The 22,182-nt window shown below is 42.3% G+C and overlaps 2 protein-coding genes across 5 annotated transcripts in view; one reads left to right on the forward strand and one right to left on the reverse strand.

Moving 5' to 3' along the window:
* Positions 1 to 284: 284 nt before the first annotated feature.
* On the reverse strand, positions 285 to 17,407 carry SPG21 (SPG21 abhydrolase domain containing, maspardin). Of its 2 annotated transcripts, none has more exons than XM_075858276.1 (9): positions 17,299 to 17,407; positions 13,149 to 13,237; positions 10,440 to 10,601; positions 10,156 to 10,236; positions 8,683 to 8,828; positions 7,442 to 7,550; positions 6,527 to 6,634; positions 5,533 to 5,673; positions 285 to 3,138 (listed from the first exon to the last, which is right to left on the reverse strand). In XM_075858276.1, the coding sequence occupies exons 1-9, from the start codon at positions 17,387 to 17,389 to the stop codon at positions 3,004 to 3,006; spliced, it is 1,062 nt and encodes a 353-aa protein (XP_075714391.1). In that variant the 5' UTR covers positions 17,390 to 17,407; the 3' UTR covers positions 285 to 3,003. The 2 variants fall into 2 exon arrangements, with proteins under 2 accessions (XP_075714391.1, XP_075714392.1); XM_075858277.1 differs by lacking the exon at positions 17,299 to 17,407 and adding an exon at positions 16,956 to 17,114.
* Positions 17,385 to 22,182, forward strand: part of LOC142749805 (ATP-dependent clpX-like chaperone, mitochondrial) — a 39,629-nt gene continuing 34,831 nt past the window's right edge. Inside the window, exon 1 of one of the 3 annotated variants that reach the window (XM_075858274.1) lies at positions 17,385 to 17,486. In XM_075858274.1, coding sequence (XP_075714389.1) covers positions 17,459 to 17,486 — 28 coding nt within the window. In that variant the 5' untranslated portion in view covers positions 17,385 to 17,458. Of the gene's footprint in view, positions 17,487 to 18,053; positions 18,352 to 22,182 lie in introns of those variants that run through there. The other 2 variants (XM_075858273.1, XM_075858275.1) reach the window with 2 other exon arrangements.

The following is a 22,182-nucleotide window of genomic DNA, read 5'->3' on the forward strand; positions in this document are numbered from 1 at the left end:
TGTACAGTAAGTTCCAATGAACAAAGGTCCTCTCCTATGGTTTCATAGAGGAGGAATTAGAGAGATTATATATATATATATATATATAAAAAATTGTATGTAACCATTTTCATTCTCCATCCCTCTGTTAAACCCCCGAGATTTGCCAAAAACTATAATGGATGCCATTAGATGAAATAGTAAACCCTGCTTTGAGAGAAATGGTCACCATTTCTCAATGAAAATTTTGATACAAGACACCCAGTAGTTTAAAGGTTAAAGTAAATGACAGCTACACTTTAAAGTCACAATTTGATCTTTCATTTTATTAACAAAAACATTATATAAATTGTAAAGCATTAAACAAATTAAATTGTATCGACAAAATAAACCGGCTCTTATCAACTTGACCGACGGCTCATTTACTAAATCCATACAAGGCTTCCAGTTGCTCAATGTGATGGTTTTACTTTAACTTGTAACTTTAGCTTTATGCAGATTCAAAAACAGAAATGAATGTGTTCTGTCACTTTTGTGGAACCAGGTGTCAGGCTGGGTTCCTGTGACTCTTTTAGTAGGAGGGTCACAAGTCTATCTGTTGCCATTAACAGACACTCACTTTTTACCCTGGTGAGACTTCTGAATGAAGTATCTGATAGCCAATCTCACAGACCTTGGCAGCGATTTTCTCTGCTTCGTGTATGCAGTACTTCATGCTGCACACTTTGATAGCTATGCTTACAGTTCGTCCTGAGAGGTGCACTTTTAGAAAAGTCTATGTAGACCCTACATGAACAACTTGTGGACCACAATGCCACTTGGTGCAGCCACGCTTACTGTACCTATTCCACATTATTTCTTATTAGCAAATCCAACAAAGGCTTGATGTAGTAGTGTCTGTAGCATTATAGTGAGTGTTAATGCTGGACTAGCACTTTTTTTTTACATCTAAATAGGTAAAAAAAAAAATACTGCGTTGAATCATTTCTTTATTATGTATCGTAATTGCGGTTGGAGCTTTCTGCCTGCAGCTGCCACTAGGGGACGCTTGAGCTTACTGCATATAGTTATACATTGAACTTATTAACACAGTTTGCAGTCAGCTTCCTCTAATGGCAGCCAGAATGTTATGTTTTAAATCTATGTTCTATGCAGAGGATTTGGAGCTGTGTATCAGAAAAACAGAGCTCCAATTACTTTAAAGATATATTGAGAAATCAGCACAGAATTTTGGACCTAACAATGACAATGTCTTAAAAGGTGGAGATTCACTTTAAGTAAAGGACTACATAGTGAGGCGTTGCCTGCATCCTTGCCGACACCTTTACTGCTGCTAAGTAAGAAGCACGCAATTCTCCCAGAGGCCCGTTTCTTTGCTTGTCTAATTTTCAATGCAATCGGATACTGAATCAAGGCTGGAACGTCTCATCAAGTCACAGCCACATTGCCCCCTCAATGCCTTGGCTATGACAGAATAATATATTCTTGTATTAAACTGTAGAATTTCTACTGTAGACAATTGAAATATTATTACAGCCCCTTCTAGAAGTTCAATATAACGTGGCCCTTGACCAAAACAAGGTTGTGAATCCTTAATTTAAGCAAATACACTGACACCATCAAATCCCATTTTCAGATTTGCTGTCTGGGACCACGGTCACAAATGTTAATCGGGGAAAGGTTAACCCTTCAGATTCCTAGCCTGATGTATATAAAACAAACACCTGAATATTAAAAGGTTTAAATGTTCCAAAACAGGAAACAAAAAAAAAAGAAAAAATCATCAGAATTTCTGTTGGTTGCTGAAGTGTTACAGACCATCAGTTCAAGGGTAGCAATTTACCACATAACAGATGAACTGTGGTTACTCTCCATGTGGCATGGAGAAGAAGAGAACGCTCTAGAAGTGGAGCCAAACTTTCCACCTATCTTCATGGAAAGCATGAGCCTCAGGAAGGATAAGAGTTTAAGAGAAAACATAATACTATTACTGCTTTATTCAGACACAAAGACTATCAAGAGCATGGCATTCTCCTCGATAGCCTTTCTAGTCAGATTTGTGGAGATTGGCACTTCAAAATACCAAAGACGACGTAAAGAAGAATGAAAATCCATATATATCACATATTACAAAACACAGAAACACAACAGCTATGTAATATACAGATCAACTATATACAGTGAAGACACAACATGAAAAAAATAAGGCACTGGACCTGTAGGGATTGTACATGTCCTGAAGATTCACTGCTAGAAGAGCTTGTATTGGTTTTTTTCTTCCTTACACAGTATTATACAATATTACCTGCAGCGACTGATAGTAGACATTACAATCGTTTGCCCTTGATTGGTTCTCTCATTGTGAACGATGGCTAACCATATACGCTCATAGTTTGTATGTAGATTGTTTCAGAATTGGGTGTTTTGAATCATTAAATAAGTGACAGGATTAAAGTCAATGCTGGAAGTTTAAAATAACTGAACACCAATTTTTCTAAGCCTGGCACCCTTCCCATTGCAGGCACTTTAATGGTGCTTTACAGCATTGGAATCAGTCCATTGTACCAGCACAAACTGTCCTGAATACTCGGTAGAGAAAGAATAGAAAAAAAGAGGATGATTAGATACTATAGAAAATGTTAACAAAGAATACTGCTTGGTACTAAGTTAAACATCACTTAGTAGATCCATTCCTCATCACTCCTGGGGACCAGAACGGGTGCTCTCATCCCAAAACATGATCATATCCAAAAGGAGAAGAAAATAACGTAGCACTGACCAGGATGAGTGCCTTGCTTAGAAGAGTCTGGTCCATGTCCAGTCACTTCAGACCCAGTAACTGCACAACCACAGCCTTCTGACTAGTAAAACAAGTCATGTCTCTAATGCACACAATCTTAAAGATTTCGGAACTAATAGTGGCTGAGGTGTTAGTTCATTATTTTAGAATGGTCTTTAAACTTCTCTAGAAATAACCTTTAGTAAATGCCACCTGGCAGTCAGAACATTAGGATTGTCTTTGTCTTATAGTAAAGGTTCATTCTCCTGAGGCTCTTCACTTGGTTCAAGGTTTCCTTTCTGTATCTCCAACTCCTCTGCATTCACCATAGCCGGGTCTATTGCTGCATATCGGGTGCCATGGAACTGACGCAGGTGAATCTGAATAAAGAAGAAAACCATAAAGATAGCATCAATGTCCCAATCAAAGACTGACTAGATAGGATATGGTTTAGTGACTTCCTGATCGAGCACTTGGGACTGGCTAAATATGGGAACTACAGATTATGTCCACTGTATCGGCCAGCCTTTAAAGGGAATATATCACCTACCATTTGTTTTACGAGTTAAAACTAGATAGTGAAACAATCTTTTTTGATTGTAGATTTTTCTATTTTATATTCTAATTATGGGGCAGACATCTTTCCTGAGATGCTATTAACAGCATTTAGAGATATGCTTTACAGCAGCCACATGAACTATAGGAATCTCTGAACATGAGGGGACTGATTGACTAATATGGGAGAGTTTTCTAGGCATGTTCTGTGACCTTTGCAGAGGTCATTGTGCAGGGAGGGACAGGAGGAGAGCTGTGTCCATCACCTATTGTCAATAGTGGATCCTGTATTTATTTGTGTGTGGTATCTGTCATTCGAAGGGCTTGTCCACACGTAGCAGAATTGCGCATTTTCAGTCCGGAATTGCAGACAGAAAATACGCAGCAGAATACAGTAGCAGCAAAGTGGGTGAGATTTTAAAAAGTCTCAACCACACAACGAGTAAAATTTCCGACCAGAAATTGACCTGCGGTGCATATTTTTTTGTATTGCAGCAGGTCAATTCCTGCTGCTGAAAGTGGACTGAATTGCTGTGTTTTTCAGTGGACATGACACTATCTACCAGCATTGTGAAAAACGCAGCAACATACACACTATTTTCCGCAGTAAAAAAACGCAGGAAATGGTGCAGTTTTTCCGCAGCGGAAATCCAGCTAGTTTCTGCGGAATTGCTGCAGAAATTTTCTGCAGCAATTCAGTTGTGTCTAATACTGCCTGTGATGATAAAATGACTGCTGAGAAATGATCGTTACAGAACAGGAAGTGTCAATCTATTGTGAGGCTCAGTGACTGGAGCAAGATTTTAGGATTTATTTCTTAATACAGATAATCACAAAGAAAACTAAGGAAATAAAAAACTATCACCAAAAATTATTTAAAAATAGGTTTAAACATGTAAACTTTGAGCAACACATTTCTTTTACATTTTAGGGGCTGGTGATAGACTAGACACACCCTGACAAGGCAAGTCTACCATTTTCCTCCACTGAACCACTGCTTTTAATTTTAGGTTTCAACACTAAAAAAAAATTTGGGCCACCAGGCAATTTACTAAAACCCAGGAATGGATATTTACAGTTGGACGCTGGATTAGAAGGTATTACAGACAGGATAACATAATTTAATAAATAACAGATAAATCTACTTTTGACCAAAGATTAAACATGTTATTGGAGCATAACCGTGGATACTTGAATAGGTGAAAAAGGTGGGGCCCAAGGGGTGGATCTTTTACCACCTATTCCCCCTCTGCAAAAAACAGGGGAGAGTACACGTCTTCTAACCCCAAGGCTATCGCTCACTGTACTGCACCTATCAAAAGCACAGTAAGGACAGTGCGAGTCCCCCCTAGAAATCTAGGCTCTAGACCAGAGCTTCTCAAATTGCGAGGTGCCCCTAGTTGTTGTGAGGCACTGCTGGGAGGCAGCTTTGACAGAAGTGTTCATAAGCCACATAGGTCTTTCTCTGGCTTCAGCAATCTCTGGTTTAGTAACAAATTACTTTTTGGAGATTATTTCAATGTTATCTGGGTTCAAGCAAAAAATAAAAAAAGATAAATTATTTTTTTTCATTTTGGCTTGGACGTTGCGCAGTGGGAAACATTACCTTGTGCTGGATGATGAAGCCCTAGTAGAAAAAGGATTGAGAAGCCCTGCTCTAGAAAATGCTGGGGGTGACCTGGGTTCATTTTATTCAATTAATTAAAAGTGAAAATGGCGGCCCCAATAATGTTAACTACTGCCAATGCAAATCCTGCTTGTGGGAGTTCCAACCTACTTCTCTAGTTTTTAAACAATCATATGATAAATAAAGAACCTGCATATCATGTGATTGGCAACAAAATATAGCTGGGGGTTAAAGGATTCGTCCAGGGTTAGGAAAAAAAATTTACAAAAATTTCTTCACAGAAACCACGTTACTCTTGTCCATGAATTTGGTCTGGTATTGCAGCTCATTGCCATTCAAGTCATAAGGGCTAAGCTGCGATAACAGACACAGCCCATGGACAAGAGCGTCGCCGTTTCTATATTTAAAAAAAGCGTTACCTGTTCAAACAAGTTAATATCAGAAAACTTAACCAACCAAGTGAATGAAGATAAAGAATTCAGAGTAGGGAGTGTAAAAAAGGTGGAGCATGGGATACATTCTGAATGGGATCGATTTGTAATTCAATGCTAGAATGGACACAGAGTACAGTACACTGAAGACTGACACATACTTGTACATAGAGGTTGACTTCTGCACTCCTACACAAGTATGGGAAGTTCCCCCCAGTTTTCAGGTGCGCCCTCCTGGCATTAGGGTACAGTTTATACATTTCTTCTTTGGCCTCAGTCGAGAGAGCACTCTGATCGAATACCTGCACACGACAAGAATAATACTGTGTTTAATAAGCATGTTAACGAAATACTAAAACCGCTTGAATAAGTGTTTGACACGAGAAGATTTCTGGTTCACAATGTAATAAAATACAGAAATACTTACACCTCCCGCTGCGGTAACCGGCTTTAACTTACAATACATCTTATTATACATATCCCAACTCCACTATATCTATTAGCTAGGTTTCCATATTTTGCCAAGTACTGCTAGATCCATGGACACAAAAGATGGCGCATCCCTGATCGTACTCGAATATATATTTTAGAATTAGAATTGTTTTATAGACAAGACGTGATCATTGTTTTCAAGTGTAATAATGGAATAAGAGGCCATCTTGAAGGAAGTTGCAGGCCCTAGGTGAAAATCATACGGAAATGTGCAGTCATTTGATGTGTGTGACCCATTATGACGGACTCCTGGTCATGCAAAAAGATCATGCTGTCTGCACAGCCTACTGGAGGATGTCGGAGCCTGGCATCGTACAGTAGCAATAACAGTATAGTTTGGGCCTAAAGTCTCTAATGCATCTAAAATAAAATATTAAGCAACTTTGCAAATAGTCTTTATTTGAAAATATCCTACAGCTTTGTATATACAGCTCCTATGCAGATCTATGTGTCGGCATGGTTACAGACTACAATCAAACCCTGTGTATGGTCTGATCCTGCAGTGTTACACCACTCCAAGCAGACAGATCCGTTTTACGGCTATGTCGTCAAAATAGAACTTCTTTTTTCTGAATAACCCTAAATAACTAGTAAACACTTGATAAATATAGTGCTGAAGGTGTAAGAAGTTGCAGTCCTATACTGATGTAGAGGAACACTCACGTCCATTATGGTGACAGCTATGTCCCGGATTTTGTGTGGTTCAACATACGAGTTCTGGCAATTTAAGGTCAGACGAGATGCAAGCTCACTTTGACCGAGACTTTCCAGCTAAAGGAAAAAATAAAAAACACAAGAAAGATTAATTATTATTCGTACTTGCTCAGAATCCATTACCTTAAAAAAAATAACAATTATGCCTTCAACATCACTAGCCTGTGTACAAAATTTAACCTAATAACTCAACATCTAGGTAATGCACAATAATGATCCTACAGAAATGAAAAGAGGAGGTAGAACATGTGGTTTGTCATGGTTACACACACACACACACACACACACACACACACACACACGTGTCTTGTCTGACCCCTCAGTATGAAATATGCTCCGTGTAGGAGTCATGAATTCACTGCAGGAACTGGATCAGATCCTCTCAGCAGAAATTGAGGAAAATTAAACGTTCCCTAACAAACCCTTTGGATAAGGTGTCCCTGCTTTGTCTGATCCAGTTGTGGGCACTAAATATATAGATTCCGTGTCGCCATATGACTGTCTGTATGTGGCCTTAGGCTAGGTTTACATATTAAGCTTTTTCTCCCATTCAGATGGATGTTCAGATAAATATCTGGTTAGACATACAGTGATATCTCGGAGATGCTGTTCCCAATCCTACAAAACAAAATCCCAAATATCCCTTAAAAACGGTACACTGGAGACTAGATCTGAAGGAGCTAATGGTTTTCAGCCTTTACACATGGGTTGTGGTACAATCTTTCATTCTCAGTTAGATCATATGGAAAACTGCTGTAATTTTCTATTCTACAGCAAAACCACCAAAGAAATTATGGGGATAATTTACATGGGGTCTGTAACGAACAGAAAATATTGCTATTAGGTGAAGATTTGCTCTCTTACCCGATCTACCATAAAATCAATGGCATCAGCCATAACTGGATCCACAGGGCCAGAAGAGAAATTTCCTAGGACAATCTTCTTAAGCATAAATGCAGGCATGAGCCAAAAGCTGCAAAGAAAAATAAAATGGGACATTATAACAACAACCACAATGCCTGAAGTTAGAAGGGTATAAGCCGTCTAAGACAGACAAGTATTGGAGTATGGATTAACTTATCCTCTTGGAAACCGGTAAAGCAGATATTCATCGTACTGCTGCATCGTGTGTTTGGGTATGAGAAATCCTATATCTTTTCTAAAGCCCAGAACATCGTTACGATATCTTTGTGCATCGCACCTCTAAAGTTGGATGCATATGGGATGACAATTAGTCGAACTACAGGTTCCAGAAACAGAGTATCCCCTACATGTAATATGGAATGAAAAGTTATATTTTCCAGAATGAAAAGTGTAATCCATTTACCGACCTTGTGTATAGAGGATGGATCTACTGGCCCTGGACTAGCGGCAGGAAAGCTATCATCATGATCTGGATTTGCCTTCATGCTCGGTCATTAAAGGTGTTGTCTCATGAAGACAACCCCTTTTAAAATGGGTCCAGCTTCTCTAACCACTGGTGCTTAGTTAAAGAGGCTCTTTCACCAGACATTTCCCCTGCAATAGCCACTAGAGGAGAAACATAGAAGGTATTATGGGTACTTTTAAATCTGATTATACATTGCCATTATCCATTACTATATAGACCAAAACAATCACCAAATTTGCAAGCTGGAATTAAGAAGTGCCCCGTCCAAAGCACAACTTATACTGCAAAGTAATTGGGGAAAGAAATTAGCAATTTTTATAATCTGCTGCCTGATGGTTCTGCACAATCTGAATGGTTCAGCTGAAGAGAAAAGTAAATGAATATAGATTTGAAGGTGTTCAGGCCGCACTAGGTCTTCGTATGGGTGCATGCGTAGGGGCCCAACCCGTATAGTGTAAGAAAAGGTACAATGCACACCAAAAGTAGTTATCCAAAGATAGATTTTTAATATTAGTAATTATGCCAGTATAAGTGCGACGTTTCGGTCAGGTCTCTGACCTTCATCAGGCACTGTAATATCCTGAGTCCTGCGTAATGGCGCTTAGTTAAAGGCGGCTTGCCGCATGTGGAGGCGCTCTGATATTAAAAATCTATCTTTGGATAACGACTTCTGGTGTGGATAGTACCTTTTCTTATAGAAAATGAATATATTCACCTATTCGCTGTCCAGGTTTGGTTAAAAATGGAGGTGTCGCTGAAGGCATTGCACAAGATGAGTGACTGGACCCTGGGAGACTTGTGTGTGTACTCTGCAAATTTCTGAGCCAGAAAACCACCAAGTGACGCTCCAAACAAGTGAACCTACATTTAGGGAATAAGAGACAGAAACTGATTAATACCTATAATGTCCTTTTGACGGACACCCCTAGCTATGGATTGACTTATCGGAGGTGGCAATATATAAACCTTGGTAAATAAATGTACCGTAGCAAATAAAAATGTGTCTTAGAGGTTTGACCCGGATAACCTTCTATACACATTAGATTGTGGGCCAATCCCACCAAGTTCAGCCGATGTTCATCCAATGTGCGTGTGCACAGTTAGACCTGATGTGCAAGTTGTAAGTTGTACTGGGCGGTAATACGGCACCCATGCTGAACCTCTTTAAAGGGAAGGTGTCATGGAAAAAATGTTTTTTTATATGTTATTGCTTTTAGTATGTCATTAAAATAAATTTTATTTATTTGCGTTTTTGTGTTGTACTTTTTTCTCTTTTACTTCTCTATGGGGGCTGCCATTTTTTTTCTTCATCTCTGTATGTGTCGATTAACGACACATACAGAGATGGAATGCGGCACATACAGTCCCATAGTGAATGCGAACGGGAGCCGTTCCATTCACTATAGCGTACGCCGTCTGTGTGGGAACGGTGCATCCCACACAGTCCAAAAGTAAGGTCTTCGGCAGAGCGACATCCGGCGCCATTTTCATGTGGACCGGAAGCCGCGGCCGGACAGTAAGAGGACTACTTCCGGTCGCGGCTTCCAGCCATACGTTCAAACTAGGAGCGGAGGCAGCAGCAGCGACAGTGGCGGCAGGAGCAGGTAAGTTATGTTTGTGTATGTTCGTGTTATACTGTCTGATTACCACTGTATCTAATCCTCCTACACTGTGCATTCGCTCAAAAAATGGCGGCACACAGTGTAGGAGGTTTGAACATTCAACCCCCTCCTTTCTCCTGTCACTAGCCAGAATAAGGGAGGGGGGATTGTTTGAGGACACTAGAGCGAGTGTGTCTTCTCCAATTTTGCAGCATAAAGCAATGAGGTTGCTTTACCACATGCCAATGCAGCAATTGTGGGAATTGCTCCCTCTAGTGACCAGCACATGGAAATGTTATAAATTAGAATCTAATTTATAATATTTCCTGACTTGTGAAAATTTTTAAAAAAGAATTAGAACAATGTGCAAAAATGAAAAAAGAATTAGAACGTGTAATCATTTATATACTAACCGTTTAACTAAAAAAAAAAATATATATATATATATATATATAGATATATATATATATATATTTTTTTTTTTTTTTTTCCTAGCGACACATTCCCTTTAAGACTCCGATTTTACGCAGAGGTTTTCTTTTTTTAGATGAAGAAAGCAAACGATAAGTTTAAAACCAACCTCTCACCTTATCTAAGTGCAGATCATCCAGAAGTTTTCTAAATCCATCACAGAATTCTAGATGATCCCAATATGTAGGGTACTGTAGCTGGTAGAGACAGGGAAAGGATTACATTTGAGGAAAACCTGTTTAGAAATAGATTTATAGAAGTGCAGGTTGAAAGGTAGGATAAAAATTCTTTCATATTAAATAATGATTTTACACATATATTAGGAGGTGAAGAGAAATCAGTAAAGCTGGGCTCAGGTACACAGCTTCCAGTGTGCGTCATTGCATAGTTCAGTACTTACAGCAATAACTCTATATCCCCAGCTGGTCAGCGCCAAGATCTGATGAAAGAAGATGTCTGCTGTGCCACTGACTGGAGGCAGAAATATAATGGGACAGCGCACACTACGAGGGCCAGCATCATACAGAGACCACACTTTACTGTCGTCATCATCCACAATAATCTGAGGCAGAAAAGAGAATTACACATTCATATTTCCCCAATACCACACCAGAACACGTAACAGACAAAAATTAAATATGTTGACTTTCAGGAAGTTTCCAAAATAGCAAATCTGTCTAGTTATACAGTGATACAGGAGTGGGGGGGGGGGGGGTAGATCGCTGCAACACTATGTAGGCCTGCCATTTAAAGGGTTTTCCAGGATACGCCATCAATATCAGATCGGTGGGGGCGAGACTCCTGCCCCCTCCACAGATTAGCTAACTGAAGAGGCCGCAGGGTTAGTCGCCACAGACTCTTCAGTGTTTACCAGGCACAGAGCCGTACACTTTCATAGCGGCTGTGCCTGGGATTGCAGCTCCGTCCCATTCACTTGAATGGGACCGGAACTACAATCCTAGGCACAGCCGCTACGGAAGTGTACAGCAATGTGCCTGTGAACTGGGAAAAGGCCGCGGCCCCTTTCAGGTAGCTGATCGGCGGTGAGTGCCAGGAGACGGACCCCCACCGATCTGATATTTATGACCTATCCTAAGGATAGACCATCAATATAAAAGTCATGGAAAACCCCTTTAATTGCCCTGGACTGTATAGAACTAGGATACTACAATAGTTAAAAATATATAAATTGTTAAATTCCCCTACAAGTGTGTGCACCCTTACATAGTTACATACCCTTGACAAACTACAACCCAAATCACAACCGCCGGGAGGCCACACATACATCTTGTGACAGAGTATCGCAAAATCATGTTTTTTTTCTAAGCTTGTCATCTTACGCCACACATCTTAGGATATGTTGCGATAAGAAAAAAAAAGAAAAAGAAGGTAAGGAAGGACACATCTGTAATTAGACTATTTTAATAAAAATGTTGCAAAATGCTAAAAAGTCTGCAAAATCTCACACAAGACAAAAAAAAAATAAAAATTCAACATTTTTAGGTCTGACTTAAAGAGAAACTTTCACCTGCCCATACATGTGCAGCGGAGTGCCGCATGTAATGGGCAGGGCTGCACAAACCCTGGGGCATATTAAATTTTTTTCCTATCCTCCTCCGTTATTTAGATATCTGTGCCGTTATGTTTGGCGCCCGATATTTAAATAACCCCCTGAACGGTCAATGGGGTGTGTAATGGCAAGGGGGCGTTACTATGGCTGTGACACTGTCCAATCAGATATGGACAGTGCCACAGCAAGAGCGAGGAGAGATGAGTGTGCGCGCTCTCACTCTTCAGCTGTCAAGATCAATCTTCTTGCCAAACTGGCAAGGGGGCCTGTCACTGCTAGAGACAGTGTAAGTGCTGGGGAATGGAGATTGTGCATGCGCGCTCTCCTCTCTTCAGCTCTTGCCAGAGATCAGTTTTGTACTTTGTCTGCCGAACTGGCAAGAGGGCGTCTCTGCTACGGACAGCGCAAGCCCTGAAGCAGCGAGCGCTCCCCAGCTCTTACACGGTCTGTAGCAGTGACAGGACCCATTGCCAGTTCGGCAGAAGACGGATCTTTAAAGCGGGAGAGCCTGCGCGCGCGCACACACGCACGCACGCACCCGCATGCATGCACTCCCCTCGCTCTTGCTGTAACACTGTCCGTATCTGATTGGACAGTGTCACAGCAATAGTAACACGCCCCCTTGCCATTACACGCCCCATTGATCGTTCAGGGGGTTATTTAAATATCGGGCACCAAATATAACAGCACAAATATCTAAATAACGGAGGAGGGTAGAATAAAAAAAAAAAGTAAAGTGCCCAGAGTTTGTGCAGCCCTGCCCATTACATGCTGCACATGTATGGGGAGGTGAAAGGTTCTCTTTAATGCGGGGAGGCAGAATAAAAATAAAACCCCAAACAAAAAAAAAACCTACATCAACAAAATCGACTAATCCAGCGCAGCTTGCCTGTGATTTATTGCACCTAGATTTTTCTGTCAAGACTTTCCTACTTTTGTATGAAGCTGGGATAAATAGAAATCTACAAGTCCCCTGGTTCTTTCTAATGATTAACTTACCACGTCAAGTTAACCATTAACCGATGGCTATCTCAATATTTGTATGGGACTGTATAACCAAGTGCATGATGGCCAACCTTTCCAGAATGTATTCTATGCCATACTATATATTACAATATATAAAATATGATCAATGATAAAGTCCATATATATATATATATATAAATAATCGATAGTGTGGACTGGAAAACGTGGTGAAAATATTGCCTCTTACAACAAAACCTAAAATACAGTTTCCTGTTTTCTCTCACATTCGCTGCTCGACTCCCTCGTTGGAAGCTGAAATCAATTAATATGGAATGACAACCCCAGGCATCTAGCAATGTAGGAAAGTCAGGATATTATAACCTCACAGCGTAAATCACAAGAATAGAAATAACCTTACACTTACATTGTATACAGGTGATGAGACAGATAAGAGTTGTGCCACAAGTTCCCTCTGCTCAGCAGCTGTATGTACATATTAGTTGCTAGAATAAAGAAAAGGTCTATCTGGATAGAACCTGTAGATAACAGCTGATAAGACTGGACTCCACATACCCTCTTTAGTGGGACGGTGCTGCGAAACCAGTTGTAGTCAGGGGAGATCTTGATGGCTCCCATGTTGCAGAGTTGAAGATCAGGCAGATCTGTGGGGAGGAGATCAGGCATGTGATGAGTCAGTCTCAGGAGACACAATGCAACCACTTACACACAAAGCCTTCCTGTCTGCTTAGTACGGGCCAATGCAAAGCAGGGGAGACCTGCCGTGACATAAGAAGTGTATGGACACCTCCACTAATATCCCTGGGATATGGATAAAAGCAGCTTCTGAGGTCACCAGCACACTAAGGGTTAAATAACACACTGGGAAACGCAATGGACACATTTCTATATGCGTTTCCTCAAATAAGAAGCACTCACTGGGCAGGAAGTTTTCCACTGTATTAAACAATATTTACTTAAAGGAAACTAGTTATGTGACCTCTCCACTCTGAATTTATGACATAACGCTTTCCATTTTTGACTTGTTATAAAACATTATGGGCTTCATGTATGACAACTATTGGAGAGAAGAACTGGAGGTGTTAGCAACCAGTCAGAATTTAGATTTTATTTTTTCAAAGCAGGTGTGGATAAGAAAGCAGCAATCCGATTGGTTGCTATTTGTAACACCTCCAGTTTATACACAACGCAAGGCTTATAAGTCAATGCAAGGAACAAATCTATACAGAACATCATAGTATGAATGCGACATATTATCCCACACCTTGTGTCAATAGGTCTACAAATCTCCTATAAGAAAGCTGCTCATACTGAATAGAAACGCAAACATTTTTGTAAGCTCAGCCGTTTGTGCTCCAGACTTCTCCGGCTCTCTTGGACCAGTAGTGTCTGAACGTTACCATTGCCATCCATGTTACTTCTGCAGGGCAAATTTCTATGTGATCTGGTCACACACAGGGTTGTTCTCCACCTAGAGCAGACCCTTCAATATAAATCGATAGCCCATAAGGTTACACACACTCTTTAAACTAGTGGAACTACAAGAATTGTGGGTAGTGTAGTTCAATAGGGACACCAGTGAGAGGTAGGGTTGCAAGATGAATCGAAATTTCGATATCGCGCACCCTCAAACGGTTCAATACCGTTCATTCGTGTATTTCGAGACTAAGCTGTGCGGCCGCACTGCTATGTATAGTAACACATGAATGTTGTCCATTATGACTGAGGAGCATGATGGGTTAATTACTATTAATGTGAGGCACATGGGGGTTCAAAATTAAATCACACCTCACATCAGAAAACAGAAGAACTTTTTATTTATTTATTATTGTTGGCAAAGTATCATTTTGGTATTGAGTATCGGTATCGAAGTCCAAATTATGGTATCGGGACAACCCTGGAGAGAGGAAGTAGCTAACTTCTCCTCCCACTTGGGTTTCGATAGAAATCAATATAGATGGCAGCCATGGACACAGATGCATCAAAAGAAAGCAAGACTAATGTACAGCAATTTCATTATACTTTTTGAGACTCAAATTGACCAGTTGTGTTCAGTGGAAATACATGTATACACCAAGGTCAAAGTGAACGTCTTTTCCATAGACCGGCAAGTAAATAAACAACAATATGCCACTTTTCTTAAGTAGCAGTTGTAAAAAAAAAAAAACTAGGACATTAGGAAACTTTTTAGGATTTATAAAAATCCAAGCAATGCTGAAGAATAGTATATGGATCCTCTGCAGTGAGGGTTCCAGGAAGGAGATCCCCAATCTTATCTGAATACTACCCTGTTCTGCATATACATACTTAACGGTACCCGCATTTAAAGTGTTATTCCCATCTCATACATTTATAGCATATCCAGTGGATATGCCATAAGTGTCTGATATGTATGGGTCCGACCTCTGGGAACTGCATGTATCTGGAGAACAGGGGTCCCCCTGTCCCATCTGGTGAGGCAGCGGTCCGCTGCTACATCCTGGCAGAGAGTGAATGGAGAAGTGGTTGCACGTGTGCGCGCTTTTCTCTATTCACTTTTATTGGAGTTCCGGAAACATCTGAGCAACAGCAGCAAGGACATGTACAAAACGGAGCCAAGTGTGTGATGCGGAGCAAAAATCAGACAGCAAACTATTACTTTCCCTGCAGAAAAACAGGAAGCAGAAATAACACAAGAGACAAGCACAATAAGGTGGCTGCAAAACTGTAGGCAGTGCCTAGTGGCACCCGTTCTAACGCAAGGTGCCATAGTGAACACAAAGCAACCAGAGGGTTCACGGTGTCACTGCATAGGACATGGAGAGTACGGACGACTGCATTGTATAGACATGTGACTGCTGCTGATAAGCAGCAAGTTGAAGAAAATGGTTAGGCCTCATGCACGTGTCTGTATTACGGATCCATTTGTATGTGGGATGCAGCCTGCTAAGAGCCATACTGTACCTCCATAGGTCTGATTTTATATGGAGACACACCTTTTCCTTACGGATTTGATATAAATCCGTTAGGAAAAAAAATATATGTCGTCATGTTGCATCGTATGCTGTATATCAAAGCGATCACCTAGAAGCATTGCTTCCAAGGGAGACTACGGGGCCTCATGGAAGCACCAAATGTTAGCACATATGGACCACAGGACCTTCGAATGCTGCCACGTGACAACTGTTAAGACATGGCACAATTGTTGCATATTTTCAGTGGAGATTTCCACACAGAAAATACCTTCAATTCAAGTGATGAGAATTTTTAGAATCCCATTCACATTATACAAAAGAAAGGATGTGGCTTTTGGGACACAACATGAGAATTATTCATGGAGGTTTGGTTGTTTTTCACCCACTGGAAAACTGGACTTCAGGAACGGAGCGACACAGAGAGAACCTGGAGTCAAGGATGGCACCAGGATGCCCAGTAATTATTATTCCTTGACTTTAATCTGGCTTTACTTTTTTTTGTTGGTAAAAAAATAAATAAAATAAACTACCAAGGCGCAATTCTACGAATTTTGTATGGCAAAGAGGACTATTCAGCTCTGCGGACATGTCTATTGTAGTAAATACCTGTATTTCCCATCAAGTAACGATTCTGGAACATTTTTTCCTTGTACTCAGCATTGTGCCATTCCCATCTGCTTAAAAACGTATGAATAAATTGCCAACTGAGTTACCATTCCCCATGTCAATGGTGCGTATTCCAACGGATTTTCAACCGTTTTTCGGGGAGTTTACAGCCCAAAAACCGGCTGAAAATAGGCCGTGTGAACATACCCGAATACTAACTCTACACGGCGACGTTGGCCGTGACACTGGTCACACGGCTAAAGATTGCGGTGTTAGCACAGCATTGAAGAAAGGTTCCAATGAGACACAAGAAATCCATTTTTTATTACTTTGAAAGAATATAACCGGCTAAGTGATCATTTCCGTCTTGACTGTAACAAAACCAAATACAGTGACTGCCAGCAGAGGTCTTGAAAATGATGGGGAAATTGAAAAAATATAAATATTAGAAAGTTGCATAACTTTAAAGTACATAAAATTCCTTTAAATTCAGGAATCCCCTAATGAAACTAGAATGACTTCCTCTACACATGGCAAACTTGAGGGACTCGATGTTCACACTGACACCCACCACAGACATTTACAGCACCTCAATACCCGTGCCACGCTCATACCCGGTACATCACGTGTCTGCGCCCAGCACATTGTACTGCAGCGCCTGCATCTGATCAGACCACACTCCTACAGATGTAGCAGAGTTGAATTTCTTGGCTTATTTTGTGCACCTGCAGTTCAATGCAAACTAAGCGATAACCCGTCTTGAGACACCATGATGATAAACTGAGCCAAATGATATACGAACCTCTTGATACACTGACATAATAAACTCATCATATATGCCCAGCATATACCCGCTTTGCAGCACAGTATCTCAGTATCTCCCTGGCTGTGACAAGCACGACCCATTAGTTAGAACTCCTCCATGCGTCCGGCACATACCCCTGCAGCACAGCGCCTCCCTGCGTCCGGAATATACTGTGCATTTGCAGCACAGCGCCTCCCTGCGCCCAGGAATATAATGCGCCCCTGCAGCACAGCGCCTCCCTGCGCCCGGAATATACTGTGCACTTGCAGCACAGCGCCTCCCTGCGCCCGGAATATAATGCGCCCCTGCAGCACAGCGCCTCCCTGTGACCAGTACATACCCAGGCCCTGTATAAGATAGTCCGCACCGTTCTCCCTCCGGTACCACTGAATACCACTCTCCACAGACACCTGCTTCCGGGTTCTGTACATGTGACTCGTCACATGCCTCAAAGTAGCTGTTTATCATGACTATCATACCAAGTGACGTCACGTTGTGAAATGAACTTTATTTATTCCAATAATGCAGGTAATATACCGCCATACCAGTGATGTACATACTATTGACCCGTTCGTGATATCTTACAAAAACGTAGATAGTAAATATTCTGTGGAAACAGTTGTGTTAATGGCGGTGTGTAAGCGACCTGTAGCTACTATGTTGTAAAACCACAAATCCCAGTATGCTTTGGAGCAAATTGTACTCTTAACCGCTCCGTCATGCTGTGCGCATGGAACTGTCACAACTCTAGCACGCGGTAATGAGTTTAGGGTCACGTCGGGGTGAGTGGTGACGTCACGACAGCAACCCGCCATCTTTTAAGCTGTCGAAAAGAAAAACACTTAGTCAACTACTGTGAACGTAAAGTGTAAAACCCGTGTGCATGAACACCATACGCATTCCTTGTTATAACACATCGACATATGTCATAGCGTATCTCGCTGTACAGAAAATAATTTCGAGTTTTAGTTAGAACATCAGTACTTGTCAGTGCTTGTCATTGACAGTAGTAAAGATGGCGGCTGATTTACTATTGGGCAATCTCAGGACATGGAACGCACGTTGATTGGGGCACATCAGCGTATTGACGTAATTAGAACGCGAGGACAGCACGTCCCCGTCATCTTTTCCGAGCTGTGTTTGTGATTGGTTGGGTTGTTGAACCCAGCAGGGCTGACGACATACCAGGCTGCTGGCCGGGCCCGGGACGCTGTTGGGTTTCGGCTTTACTGTACTGTCGCCCCTATCTGGTACTGGCCGGGGACTTCTGGACTACGTACTTCCTCCACAGAGACCTGTCACCCCAGCACAGAGACCGGGCACCTCGGCGGGACCATGTCCAGCCCCGGCTGTTCCTGCGCAGCCAGGATCATCACCAGCTCCCTGCATAGAGGTGAGCAGGGGCTACTGGGAGTTGTAGTCGTTGCTTAGAGCTACAGAGGTCGCACACCGGCGTTTTTCCATGTCACCGGGGTCTGGGGAGAGCTCTCGGCTCAGGTTACTTTACCTTTCTTGCCTCTTAAAGGGATTTCCCACTTTTATGTAAATGACAGGTTCTTATTGTACAAGGACAAGTTATGTAACTTTCTAATATACTTGGTTTCCGTTTCTCACCCTTTTCAAGATCATTACTTGCTATCAGTGAATAGAAACATTCTTGTTTACCTCTAGAGGCTGAAGACCTTTCCTGGCAATCACGTGCTGACACACGTGCACAATTTGTTTTCAGCCTCTGGATGTTCCCATTTAATGACAGCAAGTAGAGATGTTGAAAAGTGAATAATTGATACACACAAAGTAGTTGCGAAAGTTGTTTTAACTTTTACTTTCTAAATTTAGTTGTATAATATTGAAAAAGCCTCTGTATAAGCTGGATATGCTTAAATACTCAGTCGCTTACCGTGCGTCTGTTTACGTGTCCATACTGACCTCACCGCTGCCGACATGTAAGGAAAAGCCGGTGGGGCTTAAAGTCTGCTTTTTTTTATATTTAGATATACGCAGCTTATTCGAAAGGTGTTATACCCCCTTTAAAGGCTATGTACACCTTTTAAATGTGTTTTTTTTTATTGAATGTTTTTTTGTGATTTTTTTTTTTTAAAGGCTATGTAACTCTGCAAACTACAGCTTTTTAACTGGGTTTTTAGTAAAAAAAAAAATTACTTTTTGAGATACAGCTTCTATGTATCCTGGATGCGTGGAATCTGTATCTTGCATTAATAGCCAAATGTGTCAGGTATGCGGGACTGACTGATTTGGTGACAGCGGGTCCTGCGTGTCTCTTTAAAGATAGTCATAACCGTCCAGATTATGATGATCTTGTGATGATTTAGATACTATGGGGGTGTCAGATATTTCTGTGCCACTGGAAGGACATAGGTGCCCTGATGATGAGCGGGTTCCTTACTAGCCATGGGACATCTCTCTCATGTATGGCCGCATTTAGCAGCCATAGATAGATTGTGCACTGCCGCTATTTTACATGTGACCATCATTGATCTCTATAGCATTAGTGCCCAGTAACAATGCAGCGCTTTGTAGTCGGCTGTTATGGAGAAACCACAAGAATTTTAATCTATAAATCTTATGTAGGTAAACACTGAATATGCTCTAGCTTTGTGATATTTTGTGCAGGGGTCTCTGAAGGTAAGGGTACTAAAATGCAGGATAGGCTGAGGGGTCAGTGTTTGTTTACTCGATGCAGACCGTGATTGTATCCTCTTCATGTAGGCTACTATAGGGACCTGAAACCCTTGCAGCCAGAGTCCCTGAGATTGACCCTAAGGGACAAGATTTCAACGTAGAGCAATGGTTTGGACCAGGGGTCTCAAGCACGCGGGCCACATGTGGCCCCTGGGGCTGCGGCCTGCGGGACACAGAGCCGCTAGTATAGGCTCTGCTCCGGGACTCTGTGGAATTCCCTGACATCGCTGTCCACATATTGACAGCGATGTCTGGGGCTTCCCCAGAGCGTAGTCCCGGGCACAGCGCTAGTATAGGTTCTGCTCCAGGACTCTGTGGAATTCCCTGACATCACTGTCCACATATGGACAGTGTTGTCTGGGGCTTCCCCAGAGAGGAGTCCCGGGCAGAGAGCTATATAGGCTCTGCTCCGGGACTCTGGAATTCCCTGACTCTGGGTTAAGCCACTGACATCCATGTCCATATATGGACATGGATGTCAGGGGCATCCCCACAGCTGGAGTCCTAGGCAGAGCGCTAGTAGGCTCTTCCTGGGACTCCTACTCTGGGGAAGCCCCTGACATCCCTGTCGATGTATGGACAGTGTTGTCAGGGTCTTCCCCAGTACTGGAGTCCCGGGCAGAGCGCTAGTATAGGCTCTGCTCCGGGACACTGGGGAAGCCTCTGACATCACTGTCCATACATCGACCGGGATGTCAGGGGCTTCCCCAGAGTAGGAGTCCCAGTGATGTTAGGAGCACAGCTGGAGTCCCAGGAAGAGCCTACTAGCGCTCTGCCTAGGACTCCAGCTGTGGGGATGCCCCTGACATCCATGTCCATATATGGACATTGATGTCAGTGGCTTCCCCAGAGTTCCGGCGCAGAGCCTATACTAGTTCTCTGCTCCGGGACACCGGCTCTGGGGTTGCCCCTGACATCCCATTCCGGTCCAGGAGGATCGCCTGATGTCACTGTGGCAGCGCCTACAGGGGTCACTGTGGCAGCGCCTACAGGGGTCACTGTGGCACTATCTAAAAAAGGGGCTGCCCAATCTTGACATGTCTGCCAAACGCTTCCAACTGAGCCGCCGAACTGCATTTAGCGACACTTAGACTGGAAAACTGGATTGTTGAAATAAGCATGTGGAGAATTCTCTCTAATATAGTGTTATAGTAGTTCACATAACTAATTGATTAACAATAATTTTGTAAAATTTTGCAAATTTGAAAGTAATGTGGCCCGTCTTCCCATTTACTCGGCCGAGTTTGAGACCCCTGGTTTAGACATGGCTTTAGCGTGTAGGGGCCGTTGGGACCCTTCCGTGAACTAGTATTTTTTTTTAATTCGCACAAAAATAAGATTTTATAGACCGCAATAAAACAAATCTCCAAGTAAAGGTGGTTTTACGCGGGTAGATACCACCTTAAAACAAGCACCGATGGATAATACAGCTCGTCGATCAGTGCTAGCTTTCTCCCTTCAACAGATCCAATGATTGTTTAGGCCCCATGCACACGACTTTATTTTTTTCCCTCCCGTAAATACTGGGCGTAAACACGGGTCCTTTGTCACACGTTTTTAACCCGTATTTACGGACCCGTGCCCGTAAATATGGGTCCGTTGTCATCCATATTCCACCCGCATTTATGGACCCGTAAAAAAAGTGGGGCAGAAAATGATGTCACAATCATGTCGAAACCCCTTAAAAGGGTCACATGATCGCTCAGACGCCATTTTCTTTGCTTCTCTTTATTCAAAAATTGAAATCCCCCGATGTCGCCTAGCAACACTGCCGTAATTACGGGTGCACACACATAGCCACGCGTAATTACGGGAGCCCAATAGACTTCTATGGGCCTGCCCGTGCCGTAATCACGCCCTGAAATAGGACATGTTCTATGTCTTTCAACGGCCTGCGAAGGTACCCGTGGCCAATATGGGCCTGTAATTACGGGCGTTTTTATGGTTGTGTGCATGGGGCTTTAGTATGAGGATTCTTACTACGATCGCTCGTCCCCATGCGTTTCCATCATGTCGGCAGCACGTCTCCCTGTTTACACACATGATGCTGACCAGCGACCATTTTTGGGGACATATAAAAGATGCGATCAGCCGATGAACAAGCGTTTGTTCTTCATCGGATGATCTTTGCCATGTTTGCACAGGGCCATGATCGGGATCAAGTGGTCGTGCGCTTGTTTGACCGATCACTGGTCTGTTTAAAAGGCCTTTAGTCGCCAGCAGCAGATTTGTAGGCCTAATAGCCTCGTGGCTCATGGGATTTGTCCATCCTTTATTCCCTTATTCAGTAGAATATAGATTTAGGCTTTTTTCTGACTGCCATAATACAGATACATTTTAGTGTATGCATTACAGCCACATGGCTAAAATGTTGAAATGTTCCGTATTAGGGCCGTCTAAAACTGGCCTTCGGAGGAGATTACACGCTCTGAATTTCCAAGACCTGTCCATCAGTGGCCTCCATTGAATAACACTGCACACAGCAAGGGGAACCAGCGCATGTACAGCTCAGTGTTACTTA

The sequence above is a fragment of the Rhinoderma darwinii genome, chromosome 3 (genome assembly GCF_050947455.1).
Source record: "Rhinoderma darwinii isolate aRhiDar2 chromosome 3, aRhiDar2.hap1, whole genome shotgun sequence".
NCBI lineage: Eukaryota > Metazoa > Chordata > Amphibia > Anura > Rhinodermatidae > Rhinoderma > Rhinoderma darwinii.

What these genes read in the sequence shown, in the direction of transcription:
- SPG21 (XM_075858276.1), bottom strand. Translation starts at nt 17,389, where the DNA reads ATGTACAGAACCCGGAAGCAGGTGTCTGTGGAGAGTGGTATTCAGTGG. An exon ending in GGGGATATAGAGTTATTGCT is followed by an intron (nt 10,237 to 10,439) that starts GTAAGTACTGAA and finishes TGTCTCTACCAG; the next exon opens with CTACAGTACCCTACATATTG. An exon ending in TAGCTGTCACCATAATGGAC is followed by an intron (nt 5,674 to 6,526) that starts GTGAGTGTTCCT and finishes TGTCGTGTGCAG; the next exon opens with GTATTCGATCAGAGTGCTCT.